Source organism: Salmo trutta, chromosome 32 (assembly GCF_901001165.1).
Source record: "Salmo trutta chromosome 32, fSalTru1.1, whole genome shotgun sequence".
Lineage (NCBI taxonomy): Eukaryota > Metazoa > Chordata > Actinopteri > Salmoniformes > Salmonidae > Salmo > Salmo trutta.
The window spans coordinates 2,628,105-2,643,543 of NC_042988.1; the positions used below are offsets into that span (position 1 = coordinate 2,628,105).

Consider the following 15,439-nt stretch of genomic DNA (forward strand, 5'->3'; position numbering starts at 1 on the left):
CCGCGGCTTAAGCCCCCAGAGGCCCATTCTCAGTAGAACACACACAGATGAGAGTGTTCTAAGAACCCCCTATTCTGTTGCATAAAACAACCATTTGATGCAGTATCAGTATTTATAACATAATCTTGTAATTTCTCTCACACTAATCATTCGTTCTATGTATTTGTCTGTCAGCCAGTAAACGTGTGTCCAGCGATGCCAGTGAGTACACAGAGGAGCTGAAGCTAGCAGTAGCCTGGAACAGGGTGGACATCGCTAAGAGTGAACTCTTCAACGGAGACATCCAATGGAAGGTGAACTGCTCCTCACTTCTACTGCCCCTGTTTAACACCATTTATTTTATTTTATTTTATGTTATTTAGTTGACAAGGAATTTATTATACTCAAAACAGGCAGGCAGAACAGACAGACAGACAGGCAATCCGCTTCACAAATTGGAAATTTAACAATATAGAGAAAATAGGCTGGTGGAGAAGGGAAGTTGGAAATCGATTCAATTCATGAAGCGTTCCTTAATTTTCTCAGTAGTATTGTTTCAACTTTGACAGACAGAAAGATCGACAGAGAGACATGTTTATAAAAACACCCTCCTATCCTCCCGCAGTACGAGGACCTGGAGGACTCCATGACGGATGCGCTGATCAACGACAAGCCCCAGTTCATACGTCTCTTCAACGAGAACGGCCTCAACATCCTGGACTACCTAACCTACAGGCATCTGGAGGTCCTGTACCGCTCGCTGTCCGACAGTTCTCTGGCCTTCAATCTGCTCCAGCGGCTTCTCACAGAGAGGCAGGGCCTGGCCATATGCTCTCCGAAAGAGGCCTTAGCCCTCAAGAGCCCCCAGAACCCCATGAGCCCCCTATCAGGACCCTCCTCTGCCAAAGAGCTCAGTTTGTATGAGGTGAGGAGGGGTTAAGGCTGTTGCGGTGACTATATTACCGCCACACCGGTGGTCACGAGTCATGAAGGCTTTCCACGTGACCGTTTAGTCACAGTAATTAGGTTTCTCCAAGCTCTGATGCTGCTGATGGTCATTAGTAGCCTACCAAACTTGCTAACTGCCTGGTACTCAGCACTCTATTGTCCCTCTAATCACTCTGACATCAATGCAAATGTAATATCAAATTGAATTAAACACTTCATGTTGCGCAACATTTATATAGGCTATGCAATTGTGAAAGAAAACAGAGTGAGGGCCTCTATTAAAAAGAGGAGGATCCCATCAGCTTTCTGTAGGCTAGACCTACTATATTTATTTCTTAACATTCCAAGCACATTGCTTGTCTTTACAACAGGAGTATAGCCTACCTTTCTGGTATGAAAATGAACCACAGGAATTTAAGTGGATAGATGAAATAAAAAAAATTCCCTGCCCGTGTTTCGAGTCAGGTGCATGATAATGGTTCATTCTAAATCAAAAGAAATGTCACACATATATTATTTAGTATATGTAAAGATGAGATTCAATCAAGAATAGTCTGATGGGTGACAATATTAGCCTATCACTTGTGAATGATGCCCAGCGTAAGGCAAGAAACAATGCCTTTTTTTCTCGACTTGTTCGAGTCATAGTCGCACATCTCATGTAGCCTAGCCCATAGGCCTATATGTGGCCAAATAACTTCTTAAAATTAAGCACATTCATTCACTTTATGAGTAGTGTAGAGCCTAACTGGCATACATAAGCAACACGTGAGTTTCAAGTTGGGGAAGATCATTTTCACCATAAAAATGCACCTTAATAATTAAAGCATTACATGTTTAATTGCATTCGCGGTCACTTTTGATAATGGTTGTTTCCACTAATGGAACATTCACGCTTATAGCCTACTGCAGTGTGCACATTACTGCGCTTATAATGTGAAGAAATAGCCAAATGTTGTATCACATTTTAAGCTAAACGTTCTGATCTGTTGCGTCAGCCTCATTGCATAAAAACGTTTTTTAAAATTTTTTATTCTAGTGGTTGTATTAATTTGGTGCTATTGCACCCCACAACTGTCCCAGACTATGTTTGGAATATTTATTTCTCGCACAGAATATGTCAACTTTTGTACTATTGGGGATAGTAGATTGACTTAGGTTAGTGCTTTTGCTGTTTGTTAGGCTTACTCATCTTGTTGGCTGACAAAAAGTAAATGTGGACAGTCTTCTAATACGCACCTCGGAAGCGCGCAGTTGCGTCCCCGATGTGTCTGTCTTCACTTGTAGCCTGTGAGAAAGACCTGCTCACGAGATGGAGAGCCATGTCAGTGAGAGATGCTTCGGAGCACGCAGCACTCAGGGAGAACGGAACAACGGCCACAGGCAGCAAAAGGCATGGATTTTTTTAGGGTGCATTACAACCACACAAAGGGGATGCCGCCGGGAAATTCGAGGCATTATCAAGTGCTTGTCAAATTGTGAATGAGAGACTGATGACGTATGTACAGCTTGCGCAATAAACAAAGCAGAGCTCATGCCTTTCAAGCTACTTTTTTCAAATCATCATTAGAGTCGTATCATGCAGCATTACAATGTTTTAAAAATGTAAACATATAGCCCAACTAAAGGTACATTAATAACTCTAAATTAAGCATACAGGAGTACCTATTTCTTTGTTAACCGCTCAACACAGAATAGCCGCATGTGCGCACTCCCTCAAATCCTTTGGAGAAAATATCCTTTCTATTTTATTCAGCTTTGTTCAATTGTATTCTTCATACTATAAAATAAAATAATGCCACGGAATTCTAACCAAATCTTGTCTGTTAAATGAACTAGTGCAGCCCACAGCCATATGGCATAGCCAGATCAGGACCTAACATAAGGACAACTCAGAGTAAGCAATTCTGTTCTTCTGAAATAGACTACATTTTCTTCATATCATGTTTTTTTAGACCTGTCTAAAATAAATAATGGATTTATTGTGGAGGTGTAGGCTATATTACATGGATTTATTAAACTTTTTAAAATGTAGATGTTCCAAAGGTCTGCATCAGTGGCTTGTAGGCTATGTGTGGAAGCCAGGAGATGCTAAATGTGTTATTTAATTAACGGTCAATAACCGTGAGACCGACAGTTATTTGCTTGACTATCACCGGCTGATGAAATTTCATGACCGCCACAGCCCTAGCAGGGGTTGCACTTTATTTTATGCTACAGAAATTACTAGGTATTTATTGGGAAATTACATGGTCAATTGATAAAATAGGAGGGGTCAAAGGGAAGGTATGGCGTCATTCACTGTGTGTGGAGTTAAAACGCAGTTGATCGAATTTAGATGTTTTGTTCGATAATCTGCTTTAATGCTTTAACTATTTTGTCATCTCAGTTCTATGTGACTTCCTCTCGCCTCTCCCTCCAGGTGTCACGGCTTCTATGGGACATCCTGGGAGATGTGTGTGAGCCCTTCTACTACAGTCTTCTCGGTTTGGACCAGACCACCAGCACCAGGAGAACGATGAAGGTAGTGTCTGCCATAGCTGCATTCCAAATGGCACTCTATCCAAGCAGTGGACCTCGAAGCTAGTTCCACTGCTTTTTTTAAATTGTTCCCCTCTAATCAGGGACTGATTTAGACCTGAGACACCAGGTGGGTGCAACTAATTATCAGGTAGAACTATTTTCTATTGGTAGAACAGAAAACCAGCAGGCTCCGGACCTCGTAGGGTAAGAGTTGAATACCCCTTCCCTATACACCTAGATAAAAAGGTGCTAAATAGAACCATATAGGGTTCTTTGGCTTGTCTCCATAAGGTAACACTTTTTGGTGCAAAGGTAGAACCCTCTATGAAGGGTTATTCTTATAACCTATAAATGGTTCTACCGAGAACCATTTTATCATCTAAATGTTCTCATTAGAACCCTCTATGAAGGGTTCTACCGGGAACCCTTTCATTTTTGAAGGGTTCTTCCTAGAACTCTTTATGAACTGTTCAACCAAAACCCCTTTAATCTTTGAAGCTTCATTAAATAGTACCCACAAAACACCAGTCTCAACGTCAACAGCGAAGAGGCTACTCCAGGATGCTGGCCTTCTAGGCAGAGTTGCAAAGAAAAAGCCATATCTCAGATTGGCCAATGAGAAGAAAAGATTAAGATGGGCCAGCATCCCGGAGTCGCCTCTTCACTGTTGATATTGAGACTGGTGCTTTGTGGGTACTATTTAATGAAGCTGCCAGTTGAGGACTTGTGAGGCGTCTGTTTCTCAAACTAGACACTCTAATGTACTTGTCCTCTTGCTCAGTTGTGCACCGGGGCCTCCCTCTCCTCTTTCTATTCTGGTTAGAGTCAGTTTGTGCTATTCTGTGAAGGGAGTAGTACACAGCGTTGTACGAGATCTTCAGTTTCATGGCAATTTCTCGCATGGAATAGCCTTCATTTCTCAGAACAAGAATAGACTGATGAGTTTCAGAAGAAAGTCCTTTGTTTCTGGCCATTTTGATCCTGTAATTGAACCCACAAATGCTGATGCTCCAGATACTCAACTAGTCTAAAGAAGGCCAGTTTTATTGCTTCTTTAATTAGGACAACAGTTAGCAGCTGTGCTAACATAATTGCGAAAGGGTTTTCTAATGACAAATTAGCCTTTTAAAATTATAAACTTGGATTAGCTAACACAATGTGCCATTGGAACACAGGAGTGATGGTTCCTGATAATGGGCCTCTGTATGCCTATGTAGATATTCCATAAAAATCTGCCGTTTCCAGCTACAATAGTAATTTACAACATTAACAATGTCTACGCTGTATTTCTGATCAATTTGATGTTATTTTAATGTACAAAAAAATTGCTTTTCTTTCAAATACAAGGACATTTCAAAGTGACCCCAAACGTTTGAACAGTAGTATAGGTACAGTTTAAAAAATTCTCACACTTATCTTTTTAAACGTATCAGATTACAAAAACTCCTGCTGTTGAAGTTTTAACACTGAGGTAAACACTTATGCTCAAGAACTATAAAACTATGAAAAATATAAAAAAAAGCTCATTTAGATTCAGAACAGTGTATGTAGAACCCTTCTTGCCTTTCAAATAATCATTCTTCCCATATAAAGAATCATCAAAGAACCCTTTCTTCAAAAAAAGGTTCTAGGTAGAACCCTTTGCCTTACAAAGAACCCTCCATTTCTAAAAACGGTTCTAAAGAGGAAAACAGTTCTTGGTAGAACCCAATGCCTCCTCAAATAACTATTTAGAACCCTTTTTTCTAAGTGTGTAGTGCACTACTTTTGACCAGGGTCCATGAATTACAAATGCATCTGTTCTCAATGACAAGGTCCATTGATGTGTACTAGGCCTACTTATTCATGTTATAGAGTAGACTCCACTCCACCAATATAGTTGAATTATCAACACTGCTAAGGCTATACCACTGCTTAACTTGCCATAGAATGTAACTGTGACTGCTGTGCTGTGGTAACCAAGCTGTATTCACTCTCTCTCGATCTCTCGCTCTTTATATCTCTCCCCACTCAGCAAGTGAATAAGTTCTTGCAGGGGGATTGTTCGTACAGGGAGCAGAGCTGTCTCTATCCGTGGGCCTCTCTGTTCATCTGGGCTGTGCTGCAGAACCGCAGCGAGATGGCCGTCTACTTCTGGGAGATGGTAATTTATTTATTCATTCTTTTATTTAGCCTTTATCTGACCAGGTAAGTCAGTTAAGAATGTATGGGAACAGGCAGCTGTAATGACAATGATAACAATGACTCTCTAATGGGTTCTTCATTCTATAGCCAGAGGACTCCTGATATCTCCAGGAGTGATAAATATCATGTTTGTCTTTATCTGTTGTCTAGTACTGTCTTTTTGCAAGCTAGGGCCATCTACTTTAAGTGCTGCCTTTCTTCCCAGTAGCCTACTTGGTGTGTGAACTGCTGACTGCTATTAACCTGAAGATGATTGTTCAAATCAAATCAAATGTTATTGGTCACATACACATATTTAGCAGATGTTATTGAGGCTGTAGTGAAATGATTGAGTTCCTAGCTCCAACAGTGCAGTAGTATCTAACAATTCACAACAACACACACAAATCTAAAACTAAAAGAATGGAATTAAGAAATATATTACTATCAGGACGAGCAATGTCGGAGTGGCAATGACTAAAATACAGTAGAATAGAATACAGTATATACATATGAAATGAGTAAAGCAGTATGTAAACATTATTAAAGTGACTAGTGTTCCATTATTAAAGTGACCAGTGATTCCATGTCTATGTACATGGGGCAGCAGCTTCTAAGGTGCAGGGTTGAGTAATTGGGTGATACCCGGCTAGTGATGGCTTTTTAGCAGTCTGATGGCCTTGAGATAGAAGCTGTTTTTCAGTCTCTCGGTCCCAGCTTTGATGCACCTGTACTGACCTCGCATTCTGTATGATAGTGGGGTGAACAGGCCGTGGCTGGTGTGGTTGATGTCCTTGATTATCTTTTTGGCCTTCCTGTGACATCGGGTGTTGTAGGTGTCTTAGAGGTTAGGCAGTGTGCTGAGGTCCTGAGGTTGAAGAGGCGCTGTTACGCCTTCTTCACCACACTGTCTGTGTGGGTGGACCATTTCAGATTGTCCATGATGTGTACGTAGAGGAACTTAAAGCTTTCCACCTTTTCCACTGTGGTCCCATCGATGTGGATAGGGGCGTGCTCCCTCTGCTGTTTCCTGAAGTCCATGATCAGCTCCTTTGTTTTGTTGACGTTGAGGGAGAGGTTATTTTTTCCTGGCACCACTCCGCCAAGGCCCTCACCTCTTCCCTGTAGGGTGTCTCGTCATTGTTGGTAATCAGGCCTACTACTGTTGTGTCATCTGCAAACTTGATGATTGAGTTGGAGGCCTGCGTTGTCACGCAGTCATGGGTGAACAGGGAGTACATGAAGGGGCTCAGCACGTACCCCGTTTGTGTTAAGGATCAGCGAAGTGGAGGTGTTGTTTCCTACCTTCACCACCTGGGGGTGGCCCGTCAGGAAGTCCAGGATCCAATTGCACAGGGCAGGTTTCAGACCCAGGGCCCCAAGCTTAATGATGAGTTTGGAGGGTACTATGGTGTTGAAGGCTCAGCTATAGTCAATGAACAGCATTCTTACATAGGTATTCTTCTTGTCCAGATGGGATAGAGCAGTGTGCAGTGCGATGGTGATTGCATCGTCTGTGGATCTATTGGGGCGGTAAGCAAATTGAAGTGGGTGTCAGGTAAGGTAGAGGTGATATGATCCTTGACTTGCCTCTCAAAGCACTTCATGATGACAGAAGTGAGTGCTACAGGGCGGTAGTCATTAAGTTCAGTTACCTTTGCTTTCTTGGGTACAGGAACAATGGACATCTTGAATCAAGTGTGGACAGCTGACTGGGATAGGGAGAGATTGAATATGTCCATTAACACCCCATCCAGCTGGTTTGCGCATGCTCTGAGGATGCGGCTTGAGATGATGTCTGGGCCGGCAGCCTTGCGAGGGTTAACAAGCTTAAATGTCTTACTCACGCCAGCCACGGAGAACGAGAGCCCCCAGCCCTTGGGAGTGGGCCGCGTTGGTGGCACTGTGTTATCCAGGTGCCCTTAGAGAGTCCCTATATGAGCTTGATACCTTGATAAGCTCATTTTCTGACGATGGCTCACCGCTCTCCATACTTCAACCTCCCGACATCTGCCTTCGATTCATTTCTTTCCAACTCCTTGCTTCTTTTGACTTCACCCTTCCAGTCCCTTCCCACTCACAAGGCAGGCAATACGCTTGACCTCATCTTTACTGGAGGCTGTTCGCCTACTAATCTCACTGCAACCCTCTCCAGGTATCTGATCACAACTTTGTTTCCTTTTCTGTCTCCCTTTCCTCCAACCCTTGCCACTCAGCCCCTACCCAGATGGCCAAGTGCCATTGCAATTTTCGCTCTTTATCTCCCACTATTCTCTCCTCTTTATCCTGTCATCTCTCCCTTCTGCTAAATCCTTTTCCCTCCTGTCTCCTGACTCTGCCTCTTCGACCCTCCTCTTCTCCCTTTACGCATCCTATGATTCGCACTGTCCCCTTTCCTCCCGGCCAGCTTGGCCCTTCCCTCCTGCTCCATGGCTAAGTGCCTCATTGAGAGCTTACAGAACAGGGCTGCGGGCAGCTGAGCAAAAATGGATCCAAACAAACCTTCGGAGGACCTATCATCCTTTCACTCCTTCCTATCTACCTTGTCTTCCTCTGTGTCCACTGTTAAAGCCACTTTCTATCACTCTAAATGTCAAGCTTCTGCCTCTAACCCTAGGAAACTTAATCCCCCCCTCCCTCTCTAATGACAACTTTATCAACCACTTTGAAAAGAAGGTTGAAGACATCCGCTCCTCATTCAATCAGCCTATTGAATACACTGGTCCCATTCACACACAACTACCCTACGCCTTGAGCTCTTTCACCTCTCTCTCTCTCCAGATGAAATCCTGCGACTAGGGGTGTCAGGCCGCCCGACAACCTGCCCGCTTGACCCCATTCCCTCCTCCCTTCTCCAGACCATCTCTGGAGACCTTCTTCCATTCCTCACTTTCCTCATCAACTCATCCCTGACCACTGGCTGTGTCCCCTCTGACTTTCAAATAGCCCGAGTCGCTCCCTTTCTCAAGAAACCACCTCGACTCCTCTTTATCGTCAAATACTACAGACCGGTATCCGTTCTTTCTTTTCTTTTCTTTCCAAAACACTTGACCAACTCTCTCAATATCTCTCTCAGAACTATCTTCTTGACCCTAACCAGTCAGGCTTCAAAACGGGTCTCTCAACCGAGACTGCTCTTCTCTGTGTCACGGAGGCTCTCCGCACTGCCGAAGCTGACTCTCCTCTGTTCTCATCCTCCTAGATCTAGTCACTGCCTTCGACATGGTGAGCCATCAGATCCTCCTCTCCACCCTCTCAGGGCTGGGCATCTCTGCACACTCTTGGATTGCATCCTACCTGGTAGGCCGCTCCTACCAGGTGATGAGGAGAGGATCTGTGTCTACACCTTGTACTCTCACTACTGGTGTTCCCCAGTGCTCGGTTCAGGGCCTTTTTTCTTCTCTTTATACACCAAGTCAATTGGCTCTGTCATATCCTCACATGGTCTCTCCTGTCATTACTATGCGGCTGGCACTCAACTACCTTTCTCCTTCCCCTCGTCTGACACTTAGGTGTCGACACACATCTCTGCGTGCCTGGCTTATATCTCAGCTTGGATGTTGGCCCACCACCTCAAGCTCAACAAGACTGAGAGCTTTTCCTCCCGGGGAAGGCCTGCCTGCTCCAAGACCTCTCCGTTACAGTTGACAACTCCACAGTGTCCCACCCCCAGAGTGCAAAGAACCTTGGCATGACCCTGGACAACACTCTGTCGTTCTCTACAAACATCAAAGCAGCCCGCCTGGTGTTCAACCTTCCCAAGTTCTCCCATTTCACTCTACTCCTCCGCACACTTCACTGGCTTCCAGTGGAAGCCCGCATCCACTACAAGACCATGGTACTTGCCTATGGAACAGCAAGAGGAACTGCCCTTTCCTACCTTCAGGCTATGCTCAAACCCAACACCCCAACCCGAGCACTCCGTTCTGCCACCTCTGGTCACTTGGCCCTCTCAGCCCTATGGGAGGGCAACTCCCGCTCAGCCCATTCCAAGCTCTTCTCTGTCTTGGCACCCCAATTGTGGAACCCTATCCATCTTTCCGAAAACATCTGAAACCCGACCTCTTCAAAGTGTATCTTAAATACACTTTGTCCCATCTATCTATGTTAAGATGAATGCACTAACTGTAAGTCGCTCTGGATCAGTGTCTGCTAAATGACTAAAATGTCAATGTAAATACTTGAAGTTAAACTAATCTGTAGAAAAATTCATTAATTTACGAATGCACAGAGTAATTTTAGCATTGATCTCTCCCCTTTTTATATCCACTTCCCTCTCTCTCTCGCTTTCTCTCTCTCCCCCTCGCTCTCTCTGCCTCTCTCTCCCCCCTCTCCTCCAGGCAGGGGAGTCTGTCCACAGTGCTCTGGCAGGCTGTAAGATTCTGAGGGAGCTGTCTAAGCTGGAGAGTGAGACAGAGACCAAGCTCTCTATGAAGGAGCTGGCCCAGAAGTTTGAGAACTTGGCCCTTGGTGAGTTAGCCTTATCCTGGCTGTGTGTTTGTACTGTGAGGATGTCAATGTAGTGGTTATCAACTCTGTTATGCATACATGTGAGCAGCTTGTATTTTTTGAGTGAAGGTTACTAGTATGCCTAGTAGCGAGTCCGCATCAGACCGCAAGGGTCCACCTGTTCTGAAAGTCTACTGGACGGCATCCCAGTCTGGGACCATTTACATTGCTTTCACACTCAATGTCTTTAAGATGAGGACTGAAGCAAACCAATCCGCACTCCTAATGGGAAACTTAATTTGAAAACCTGTGACCCGTTTCTTCTCTCTTTAGAAGTCTTCAGTGAGTGAGTGTTAACTCTTTAATCATCTCTCTAGACGTGTTCAGTGAGTGCTACCAGAGCAGTGAGAGCCGCTCTTTCACCCTCCTTATAAGGCAGTCTCCGGTGTGGGGCAAAGCTACCTGTCTACAGATGGCCACCTCAGCCGACGCCCGCCACTTCTTCAGCCACGATGGCGTGCAGGTCTGTACTAAACTCAGGGATCAGAGGTCAAGGTGTGTGTGTTTGTGTGTGCGTGCTTTGTGTGTGTGCGTGCATACGTGTGTGTGAATCTTGAATCAAATTAATCACATGCTTCGTAAACAACAAGTGTAGACTAACAGTGAAATGCTTACTTACGGGTCCTTTTCCAACAAGATGAAGAGTTAAAGATAAAACATGTAATAATCTGTGTGTGTGATCTGTGTTCACATTAATCTTTATAAAACGAACCAGCCCCTTAGATTTCCAAAGTGTGTGTGTTAGAACATGGAGGGGGGTTAATTGAAGTTTCTTAGTACCAACTCTGCTACTACCTCTTCCTCTGGCAGTCTCTGCTGTCTCAGATCTGGTGGGGAGACATGAAGAGGAGCACGAAGGTCTGGAAACTGGTCCTCTCCTTCTTCTTACCCCCCCTCATCTACACCAACCTCATCAGCTTCAGGTTAGTGTCTGTCTGTCTGAGAATTTCCATTCCATTAAAGGTGCAATATGCAGCAGTCGCGCCACCATTTGCAGGAATTCTAATACTTAGCCTAATTTCAGTTTATATGACAAAACAAGCAATGTATAGTGTAGAGAATCATTCTACCATCTAAACTGCTGTGAAATATATTTGAATTAACCAAAAATATAGTATTTTCAGCTGTTTGAAACTGGAGTACAAAACGGAAAGTAAAATACGTAAAAACAAAACGTAAGAACGGGAAGCATAGAAATAGCGTACATAGATGAGATCTATCGCTTCTTAGACTTACTTTCAATGAGAATGAAATATCTATAAATCACATTTCTATGTGCATTTTTGTCAGGTCGCCCAAAAAGTTACATATTTATGCATAATAAGCATTAAGATACAGAAAAGATTGGCTGCCCACATGAAAAAATACTACAGTTTACTATAATATTTACTATAGAATTCGGTAGTAAACTGTAGTATACTGTAGAATACTATATACAGTACTACACACTGTAGTATCCCTTGATCATGTATAGTACTTGTCACGCACTGACCTTGGAGATCCTTTATTCTCTATTTTGGTTAGGTCGGGGTGTGACTAGGGTGGGCATTCTAGTTTATTTATTTCTATGTTGGCCTGGTATAGTTCCCAATCAGAGGCAGCTGTTTATCGTTGTCTCTGATTGGGGATCATATTTAGGTAGCCATTTCTCCACTGTGTTTTGTGGGATCTTGTTTGTGTATAGTTGCCTTGAGCACTGTATAGCTTCACGTTCGTTTTGTTCTTTATTGTTTTTTTGTGCCGGTTCACGTAATAAAGATGATGAACCCAAACCACACTGGATTTTGGTCCGATTCTTACAACAACGGCCGTGACAGTACTTACTATATAATTTTGTAGTATACTGTAGACTACTATAGTAAATACTACAGTAATGTCCTCAAACAACAAAAGCACAGTCTGTAAAAACAAAGATAATAAAATAAAACACTACAGTATAATACAGTCTGCAAAAACACTACAGTAATTACTATAGTATATACAAAAACATTTTACTACAGTATTTATACTACAGTAAACTGCAAATGGGGCGGCAGGTTACATAGTGGTTACAGCGTTGGGCCAGTAACCGAAAGGTTACTAGATCGAATTCCGAAGCTGACAAGGTAAAAATCTGTCCTTCTGCCCCTAAACAAGGCAGTTAACTCACTGTTCCTTGGCCGTCATTGTAAATAAGAATTTGTTCTTAACTGACTTGCCTAGTTAAATAAAGGTTAATAAAAATTACAAATATATAAAAAATACTGTAGTATACTACAGTTATATCTGCAAAAGCGCTATAGTCAAGGCCGAGATCGGAAAAATGCTCAGTGACTTTCAACGTGGCACCGTCATAGGATGCCACCTTTCCAACAAGTCAGTTTGTCAGATTTATGCCCTGCTAGAGCTGCACCGGTCAACTGTAAGAGTTGTTATTGTGAAGTGCAAACGTCTAGGAGGAACAATGGCTCAGCCATGAAGTGGTAGGCCACACAAGCTCACAGAACGGGACTGCCGAGTGCTGAAGCGGAGGAGAAATAATGGTCTGGGGCTTTTTTCACTGTTTGAGCTAGGCCACTTAGTTCCAGTGAAGGAAAATCTTAACGCTACAGCATACAATGACATTCTAGACTATTCTGTGCTTCCAACTTTGTGACAACAGTTTGGGGAAGGGACTTTCCTGTTTCAGCATGACAATGCCGTGCACAAAGTGAGGTCCATACAGAAATGGTTTGTCGAGATCAGTGTGGAAGAACTTGATTGGCTTGCACAGAGCCATGACCTCAACCCCATTTAACACCTTTGGTATGAATTGGAATGCAGACTGCGAGCTAGGCCTAATCGCCTAACATCAATGGCCGACCTCACTAATGCTCTTATGGCTGAATGGAAGCAAGTACCTGCAGCATTGTTCCATCTAGCCTTCCCAGAAGAGTGGAGACTGTTATAGCAGCAAAGGGGAAACCAACTCCATGTTAATGCCCTTCATTTTGGAATGAGATGTTCGACGAGCAGGTGTCCACATACTATTGGTCATGTAGTGTATTTGAACGAGAACCTCGATTTGATCTTATGTTGCAAAATTAGAAAGTGTTTTTTTTTTTTTTTACATTGGATAAAAGTATAGACTCAGAGCTAAAAAATTGTATATCATACACTGCAGTTGAGGAATTCTGCTTTGAAAGTTGATAAACTTGTAACCTCACTTTTGAGAAAATGGTCCTTGAATGTTTGGTACACCTACTGGAGAGATCTTTGTCTAAACCTATTCAGCATCTTTCACACCTTCTTAAGCCTTAGCCCCATCCATCTCATTAAGGATTCACATGTGAGGCCATGTGATAAACAGAGTGAGTAAGGTAGTGTAGTAAACAACCAAAGATTTCAAGACTAAAAGTGATGAAAGTAGTAGACTGCAATAAGGAAAAACTCCAGGTAAAAATACACTTTATCTAGTCCTTGGCCTATATCCTAATCTGACTTTGGTGCAGGTCATTTTGTTCTTCATATTACCATCTCTGGTAAACACACACTATATAAAATAAAATATACGTTTTTTTTTTGTCACATGCACAGGATACAGAAGGTGTAAATGGTCAAGTGAAATGGTTACTTATTAGATGATGCTTACCCAGACACACTTGTCTAAATTATAACCACCCCTTAGCCACATCTAGCTAAGTGTAGAGTGGTCCCTTTTGTCAAGATCTAGACGTGTACACATGTTATTGTCTAGAAATGTACACATGTTCATGAAATACAATAGATGGCCGTAGTCACCCCCAGACACACCTGGCTAACTTGATGGGTCATGTAATCATCTGGCGAAGTAGAGTCTTTTGTTTAGATTTGTAGCTAGCTAGCTAAACAACAAACCACAATCCCAATCCGTACTACTAGTAATACAAACAGATTGTCATAGCTAGCCACCATGCATGAAATGCTGTAGTATGAATCTGCAGGTAGCTAAAGCTAACCAACTAGGTTTCATGTTAGCTAGCTAACATTAGGCTATAACTAGCAATGCAAATATTTTTCTGAGATACTAATAATATTACTACACAGATCATGCACATAACATTAGCTAGCGAGAGAGCAAGCTAACGTTTTCTAGCTATCTACCAGTATGCTTTAACTTGTAATGAAAACGACTTTGACAAAATTAGAAACGTATAACATCTGAAAGTGTATATAGACTCTTACCCATGTACTGTACATGGATGAATGCTTCACTGCAGACTGGAACCCCTTTTCAGTAAGAAGTCTTGTGTAATTTCCATTTTGTTTGTAGAGCTTCTTTGGGCTGTGTTGTGTTAAGTCACTCCGATTTACACTGACCATGTGCAGAAAGTAGTCCATCACAACTTTTTCCCACTGATCTTTGTCGATAACGCCTACTAAATTCAGGGCAGCAATGTTGTTGAGAGCAGGAGCAACACTTTTGCATTTCTCTATGGCTAACATTATATCTTTAAAAAATCAGCGGAACTAGGATTATCTACACATAATGAGCAGCTCATGTTATAGTCTGATGCATGCTACATGTCAGAGCAATCTGAACTCATCTCTCGGCATGTCCAGCCCATCCATTATCTCAGCCAATCATGGCTAGCGGGAAGGTTCCTGCCTTTTTCTGTGGCTAAACCAATTAGGCTCATAGTTTTACAATTGTATTCGTATTTACAGATGACATACAAGTTTGTTATTAAGGCACATGAAAGTTCACTTGTTCCAGAAGGCATTTTCATCAACAACCAAACAAATAATACGTTCAAATGCCTCTCCTGTGTAGTAGATGCAAGACATATGCCTAGCGTCCTGAAACGGGTCACATATGTATATTTTGTGTATAATGGGTATATTTGTGTTGTATTGTGCTGGGCACATTTGAAAAAGAGACCTAGGTCTCAATATGTCTTCCCTGGTAAAATAAAGGTACAAAAATAAATAAAGTTTTCCTTCACCACCTATCTTACAATATCGTTCAAATCTTCAAATTGCAATGCTGACTTATTTTCATCTTTGCTTCCCTTTCACGACAGGCTATCTTCTCTCTATCGTTCACATTTTTTATACGTGGAGCGTTCCTTATTCTCCTCATATGGGGTGAATTTGAGAAATTGGAAGCTGGTGGTGAAACTGTCTTGTCAGTCTCTAATTTATTTCTCAAAGTCTGTCTCTCTCTCTCTCTCTCTCAGGGAACATGAGGAAGAGGTGAGGTCGGAGGAGGAGGAGGTACCTCATGGTCGAGACACAGAGAGTCTGGACGGAAGAGATGCCACTATGCTCTCCCTCGCCGACATCATGCAAACGTAAACACACGCACGCACATACTCAT

At 42.7% G+C, this 15,439-nt stretch overlaps 1 protein-coding gene across 2 annotated transcripts in view; it reads left to right on the top strand.

The window, feature by feature from the left end:
• Positions 1-15,439, top strand: part of LOC115170765 (transient receptor potential cation channel subfamily M member 4) — an 82,609-nt gene that overhangs the window by 38,882 nt on the left and 28,288 nt on the right. For both annotated transcript variants that reach the window (XM_029727046.1, XM_029727047.1), the window contains exons 10-17: positions 175-293; positions 605-904; positions 3,350-3,451; positions 5,465-5,593; positions 9,954-10,083; positions 10,440-10,585; positions 10,933-11,045; positions 15,300-15,413. In XM_029727046.1, the coding sequence (XP_029582906.1) occupies positions 175-293; positions 605-904; positions 3,350-3,451; positions 5,465-5,593; positions 9,954-10,083; positions 10,440-10,585; positions 10,933-11,045; positions 15,300-15,413 (1,153 nt within the window). The remainder of the gene's footprint in view (positions 1-174; positions 294-604; positions 905-3,349; positions 3,452-5,464; positions 5,594-9,953; positions 10,084-10,439; positions 10,586-10,932; positions 11,046-15,299; positions 15,414-15,439) is intronic.